An 8086-nucleotide genomic window follows, 5' to 3' on the forward strand; every position below is an offset into this window, starting at 1 on the left:
TTATCCAATTTTATGATGATTGTTAGAATGACAATAGTAAAAAATACGAACAACCTTAACTTTGCGAGTATTATCCAATTTTATGTTTGTGATTTGAGCGCGACCCGACCTGACCCGATTTAACCCGACAAATTCAATATTTTGTGCAAGAAAGTTATCAACTAAAATTTTGAGACCCCACTGGATTTTGATCATAGAATCGCCACTGCTTAAAATAAGGCGGAGGTAGTATTTCTTATGGTTCACATAAATTTTCTTAAGCTATTCAAATAGGTTTAATCCCAACTGCAGAGGTAGTATTTCTTATGGTTCACAACACTTTTTTCTTAAGGGAGCTCCCAACGGTCCGTCCACAGGGCCGCCCACAGCCGCGCCCAGGTGGACGCCGATGGCACCACCTCCGCCCAAGTGCCGCCCAGGTGCCGCCCAGCCACCTCCGCCCTCCTCTTCGTCCATTCTCAGCATATTCGTGGACGCCAACCTTCTTCTTTTTTTTTTTTTTAATTTATTTGTTTTATATTTGAGTTTCACAAATTGGAGTAATTGAAGAAAGATGGATGAAAGTTGGAAGAGTTGATGAAGAAAGTTGCAGAAATTTGAAGAAAGGATTTAATGATGATGATTTTTTTTTAATTTTTATTATTTAATGGTGGCCCCACAAATTTTGTGGCTAATATTAATTTACGGAGTACTATTATCCTATGTTATTTTATCCTTTAAATATTAAAATTAAAATATTAATCAAATTAATTTTTAAGCTTCAAATGTGATATAATTTAATAATTGATAATTACTTAATAAGTATAATTATATATAATATCAATAAAAAATAATAATAAAAGTAATTTTAATTTAGTTAAAATAATTAAATGTGGGTCCCAATATTGTGAGGAAGGAGTGTCATTGTTGGGAGTGTTTAGTCCTGGTTTAATCCTGGAAAGAAAGTGAGATGGAAGTGATGATGTGGCGCTGAATGATTGGCTAGTCCTGAAAGGAAGTCCTGTTTTGATTGGGAGCACTCTAAGATATTCAAATAGTTTTAATCCCAACTGCTTGCAGAGACAGACTAATAATATTAGCAACGAGTGGAAACTATAAGCTAGATTGTTCTTGGATTTATATGTGAATTTATGAGACCCAAGTCACAATTATATTTGATTTGCAATTGCAATATATATGACAAGTGAAAAACGTCAACATGAGTTGTTTAAATTTACTTTGTTATTGATTTATTGATCTAGTTAGACAACTTTATTAATGTTTTGATGAACTTTTTAGTATTTCTCTTGACCATAATCTTCATAATTTTTTTACGCCCTCGACAATGATAATTTCTCGATTCGCTACTAGTCACTATGACCGAATCATTAGAACTTTCAATATCATTTTCGCTCGATATCTGATTTTTGGATAGTGCACGCCACTTGTCTACATAAGCCATAGAATCCACATCTATTTGAGAAAGTTGGCGGGCTTCAAGGATATTGAGGATCGTTTTGGATTTTCCAAGAATCTGAGCTGCAGTACAAATGTTGTCTTGCCTTTCTTCTATGGCGTCGTGATGACACTTCATTGTTATAACACGAGGTAAGTTGGTAAAGCAAGCGAAAAATATATCTGCAATTATTGTTGTTACTCTCTCAAAGACTTCATGGTCGGTTTGCCAATTTTGTTGTGCGTTGTAGTGAAGTAGTAAGGTTTGGCTGATTCTGTACATGCTATTCGCTGCAACGAACTTGTGGAACGAGTGATCTAGACTTTCATTTTTGTAATTCTTGAAATGTTTCAAAATTTGTGCGGATTCATCACCCAACCACTGAAGAATCTCTTTTGATGTGTTCCCTTCACGAGCCTTCTTCTTAAGATCAATTTGAAGCCATGTCCGGTATACTTCAACTTCTATGCCTACACGTCGAGCCACTTTTCTTGAATTCAACAGTGATTCCCCTACATTATTGAGACACTCTTCAACATGTCTTACAAAATAGAGGCCTTCAGTCATGCTAAAAAGTAACTGCTTGACATGGTCATATTCTATGCTAGGTAGTGCAATAGCAATGGCTGTTAATGTCACTACAACTAGGCTCCAAGAGTATTGATTTACTTCTGAAATCAAAGACGGAACTTGTTCATCATCAAACTCTACTACCCCATTGAATCCCTTGGAGTTTTGTAGAAGTTTAATAAGATTTTTTGGGGTTTTCTGTTCTGACACTCGAAGTAGTAGAGTTACAGAGTTTAGTGTGTTTCTTAATATTCTCTTTGAAAGCTTTGAGTCATCTTCGATTTGTAAAACATATCTCTTGTATTCCTCCATTTCTGCTCTCACATTGATTTCAGTGTCACTTGGTTTGAATCTTAACCTTTTCAGCAATGACTTGCATATACACCAACAAAAGGAAAACAAGATCGATAGTAATCTTGGAACAAGACATATAGTTTTGCACATAACAACCACGGTTATCTGAAGTGCCATACAAATATTTAAAATGGTGCTTGTTAAAAAATGGACAAGTATTTTGCAATGACGGCCTGGGATATGTGAACTAACATGGCTTCGTTTCCACAACCGAAGCATTTGGATCCAATGTTTCTCTACTCTAAATACGTTGGATCCATAGGTTTATATTGATAGTGATTATGAGGATGACGAATGCTACCATGTTGACAAGAAGTTCTTTATCATTCATAAGCCCTAAATTAAGAAGGAAGAATGTTGGCTAACATTATGAACAAGAAAATAATACTAATTACTTTTGCAATATTACGATTATCATTAACACCAGGCTGGTTGGTATTTAAATCAACGGGTAGCTTCATAGCTATTGCGATTAAAGTGAGGGAAGCAGCATTGAGAGTGAAATATCTGTTTGGAAACCAATATTTCCGTCTCCAGAAACCATGAAAGGCATCTGTGGCCATTGCAAGAACGCACACTAGAGATGCAATTGCAACATACAAGCCCACCCAAGGCATGGTATCATCTGGAGTATTAAAAGGCATCTTTCTAAAGCAGGTATAATAATTATATGTGAAGCTTTCAGCTAGTTGATGCTTGATAAAATATATAGGAATATAAGTTTCATTATAATTGCTTGCAAGTTCCACGAAGATGATCAAGATTTTGTTTTCTTTCAGCTAATAGTTAAAAACTTATAAATCATGAATAATTAAACAAAGGTTAGTTTAGTTTACATAATATGTTTGAAAGTAATTGGATGGAAATTAGATCAACATTTCATTTTCCTTATTTTAACATGTCTTCATTATGATTTTCACCTTTCTTTTTCAAGGACGGTCCTGCCGCCCAATGTATTGTTTTCCTTTGGATGAAAGCATAAAATGCGCATACCCTTTTTTTTTAGAAAAGCCAATTTATAAAACACCAAACAAGGCCCAAGAGGACGATTTTTTTTATTTTTTATTTTTTATTTTTAAATAGTAATTTTAATTTGAATAGTTGCAAAAATAGGATTTTTTTTTTTACAAAAATGGTAAAACCGAAGTTTAAAACTTCGGTTTTATCATATCCGAAGTTTCAAACTTCGGTTTTGCCTGATGTGTCAGTCGAAACCCTAATCCGAAGTTTGGAACATCGGTTTTGAAATATCCGAAGTTTCAAACTTCGGTTTTGAGTCTGGAGTATATAAACCTTAATTAACCTATTCACGCTTAGATTTGATACGTTATTTTACAATTATTTACGCTACTATTATCTTAAATCCAAATCCAATAATAACATTACAAACAACAAAATATTATTAGTAGTAATCTGCAAATACAAATTTTTTGAACAACACTTTTATTAATAACAATAACACGGTACATTTTTTTAAAAATAAAAATACATAATTAAAAACAACACATAAAGTAAATGTAACACATAATTAAACTAGATGCAAGGGAAGATGTTGCTTTTTCACAATTGCTTCATTTTTGGTCACATTCCATTCTTCTTCCTCGCAAAGATGCTCGAATTTTCCTTTAGTTTCATTCCAAAACATCACGCTCGAGTGTTCTACCGAAGTGTTTACTTTGATCCACTCAAACACCTTTGAAATTGTCATCTGATTAACATCAACATTTGGAAAGTACTTGTATTTGTACCCAGAGTAAAGCGTGAATCGTGGTGAAAACTTACCATTCCAATAGACATTAATCTAAACAAGAATTGGTGACATGTTTACAATTTTAATTGTTGTTTGGAGAAGAGAGTGATACATCTGTTTCTTCTAATAGATGTCGGTTTATATAGACTAGTGTAAAATTAATAAACCGGCATTTTAAAATTCGTTTTACTAAAAGCTGAAGAACAGTAAAAGGTAACAGTAACATATCTTTAATTGCTTTTTATGACATGTCTAGTACTGACAAACCGAATTTTGTAACACCGATTTTTAATGCTTTTTCTGAAATGTCTGAAACCGGACTTTAAAACTTCGGATTATTTGTAAATGTAGGCTTATAAAAGTGAATTTTGATTGTTTCATAAACACATAACAAAAACGGATCCGAAATACATTTCAATTGACGTGTATCATGGTTGTGATTTTGAATGGAATGATGATAAATTGGAACTCTCTAAAGGGCATAAAATGACGTTTGATAACGTAGATGTTCGCGGCTTTAATATGGAGAAGTTGATAGTGTTCCTTTGAGAAAATCTACCAGTGAATCCAACATCAATGGACATATACTATTACAAACCAGGAGTTGCTGAACCTGAAGCAATGTGCTATGATGAAGAATGGTATACATTAGTAAGGAAAGCGTGTATACTTTCAAAAAATATTGAGTTGTATGTTTTATTTGGAGTTTTTGAAGACGCACTTGAGTTCGATACGATGTATGATAGTCATGGTGAATACTATTATGCACCTAGACCTTTTATAAATTAAAGTTACTTGTAATAGATTAGTAACATGCAATTTCATTATTTCAACAACACTTTTTATTCATAAACATAAAAAACGATTACAACAAACATAGTACAGCAAATTACTACTAAAACCTATGGCAATCTAGTAGTTGGAAAGGTATTCCTGTTGTGACCTTCAGCCCTGCATATACCACACTTTGGTTTTTTCTTTTCACGTTCATCCATCTGGTTCTTAATACATTTTGATTTCTTCCTCCCCCTGTGCTTAATCATTCTTGTTGGATCGGCCATAATGTCCCATTCAAAAGGTGCCCAGTAACTCGCGTCTCTTAGTGGATTAAAATGATGGCTATATTGCTCTCTCCATACGGTAGTTGTGTACTTTTTACTAATGCATGTATTTATATCCTCATTTAGACGGCTACACACAGAAATGGAATGAGAGCAAGGTAATCTTTGGTGTTCCCATATTCCACACGAACACTTTTTCTGTTTAAACTCCGCAGTGTAATCGGTGCCACCTTCACCACTTCTTTGATAACTTGATTGAACCTTGAACACACCTTGTTGTTCATTATAACATGCTGTTTTGTATCTTTGAGCTCTTTTTTCCCGTTCGTTAAAGATGTTAAACATGTTCTTAGACAGTGGTTAATTACATTTTCTTGCTTCTCGACTTTGATCGTAGATGTGTTGTCTGGTGTAGTCAAATGTATATTCAATACACGCTTTAATCAGCATCATACGGGCATGACGTAACACATTATTGAGGGACTCATCAATATTTGTCGTTATGTTACCCCAACAACTCCTCTCTTTGTCCCTATACACAGTCCACTTGCCTAAATCAGCATCATGCAAATATTGCCAAGCCTCCACACTAGCTTTTTTGATGGCATAGAGAGAATTCTTATAGAGTATTTGATTGGATGGTTAACCAACTTTCCAACACAAGTGTTTGAGCGATTTTACTTTAGTATATTTCCTCAATAAGTTTCTACGAATGTGGCTCAAATAGTACCTATGTTCCCAACCGTATGTTTGAGCACTCATTGCATGTAGGATACATGGGTGTCGATTAGAGATGACACACAACTTTCCGTTTCCAACAACATGTTCTTATAGCATTTTCAAAAAACCAAACCCAACTTTCATTATTTTTTTCATCAACTAGTGCAAAGGCAACGAGTATAATTTGATTGTTAGCATTTTTTTCCAATCGCTGTTAGGAGCTTACCCTTGTAACTACCTTTCGAATGGGTGCCATCGATACAAATGATCTGAATACACCTTTTATATGCTTTAATAGCTGGACTGAATGCCCAAAACACAAATTTGAATATGTCGACACCTTCCTCAATTTCAGGTCCATTTTCAAACTTAACAATTGTGTCTGGATTGGTATAAACTAATTCATTTAAATACTTTGGTAGATGAATAAAATTACTTTCCCAAGTTCCAAACAATCGTTCGATTGCAATACGCCTAGCATTCCATGCTTAAGCATAACGGACATCCACATGCCATGTATTTTTTATTTGTGCTTGGATGTTGGCAACAGGAAAAGCAACGTTTAAACTTACTTGATGGGAAATTTCACTAGCAATTAAGCTAGAGGTTAAACAACGGTTGTTGTTTTTCGAGATGTTTCCATAACAAGTGTGTTCATCTTTCCATTTTGAAATTTTCCATACCCTGGATTTATTGTGACACGAACCACTTACAATCCAGCAAAAATGGTATCTTTCTTGTGGACCCTTGTAATTTGAGCTAGTTGTTCTACAATTTGCTTGCCAATAACTCGGCTTGCTTTGTGTAACAACTATTTATCTATTATTGTGTATATTCCATTTTCGAACAGCATATATAAGTTCGGCTTTATTCTGGAACACCATTCCTTTTGTAATAAAACCGGTCTCCTTATCATAAAAAACCCATGAAGCTTCTTGGTCATCATTGAATGAAAAAGCTGATTAACAAACCCGAAACATGAAACTGGGGCAGGCTCCGGATTTGGTTCCATTTCCTCTTCTCTACCTTCGTCACTACAAACATTCTCTTCGACGCGATAATTAGAAATTGTACCGTCGCATGCAGTTGACATACTATCATTTGAGTCTACTACATTTTGTTCTTCATCAATTCGTTCTTGTTCTTCATCTCGTCGTTCTTGTTCATCATTAACAACTATTGACTGGTTTTGAGATGTTGATGGACCACCTTCCACAGTTTGAATAAGATCCATAAAACCCGAATTGTGTGGTTGGAAAAATTTCCTCAAACTGAATTTCAATTTTAGCCTCATAACTTGGATCATTCTGAGAAAGAAAATATATTGTTTTCAAAGTGTTATCGTTAGTAAGTTCATTTTTTCATTCATTTTCATTAAAAAGAACCCACAAGATCATTTTCAACGTGTGTGATATTTGATTGGCCTCTACATAATTATACGCCATTTGGTTTAACTGCATACAGTTAATCTTGGTGTTCAACACAAAACTCTTTCTAATTGTTGTTTTATCACCAGTAACCCAATCATTTTGAAATGAAATTTGGCCTCCTCAAAGAAAATGAACCATAAATGGACGAATTATAGACATTATTGTAATTGTTGATGTATGAAACTGATTATGATTTGTTTGAATTGTATTCTTGGTGATATTTGTGTTTGAAGCTGATTTTGATTTGTATGAATTGTGTTCTTGGTGATGTTTGTGTTTGAGTTGATGATAATGGTGATATAAATAAATGTATAAAGATAATAAATCTGATTTTGACATGATAGGGTTTCAGTCCATTATTGATTGTTGGTGATGCAGACTGCAAAACCTAAGTTTGAAACTTCGATTTTACTTTTTACCTGCAAAACCGAAGTTCCAAACTTCGGATTAGGGTTTCGACTGACACATCAGGCAAAACCGAAGTTTGAAACTTCGGATATGGCAAAACCGAAGTTTCAAACTTCGGTTTTACCATTTTTGTAAAAAAAGAAAAAACTTTTTCTAATTTTGCAACTATTCTAATTAAAATTACTATTTAAAAAAAAAAATCCAAGAAGGACCCATACAGAATACAAAACAAGCCCACAAGAGATAGGCCTACAAGAAAATAACAAAACGAATTATAACAGCGGCCTGCAACCTAATCCGGTTTTGAACGCATTCATCAATTTTCTTAAAGGTTACTAATTGTAATTTACAAATTACA

At 34.1% G+C, this 8086-nt stretch overlaps 1 protein-coding gene across 1 annotated transcript; it reads right to left on the reverse strand.

Annotated features, from left to right (window-relative positions):
* Positions 1-5011: 5011 nt before the first annotated feature.
* Positions 5012-5515, reverse strand: LOC139842174 (uncharacterized). Its single transcript, XM_071832345.1, has one exon. It carries the CDS (start codon positions 5513-5515, stop codon positions 5012-5014), a length of 504 nt encoding a protein of 167 aa, XP_071688446.1.
* Between the last annotated feature and the right edge of the window lie 2571 nt (positions 5516-8086).

Source organism: Rutidosis leptorrhynchoides, chromosome 4, assembly GCF_046630445.1.
Source record: "Rutidosis leptorrhynchoides isolate AG116_Rl617_1_P2 chromosome 4, CSIRO_AGI_Rlap_v1, whole genome shotgun sequence".
Lineage (NCBI taxonomy): Eukaryota > Viridiplantae > Streptophyta > Magnoliopsida > Asterales > Asteraceae > Rutidosis > Rutidosis leptorrhynchoides.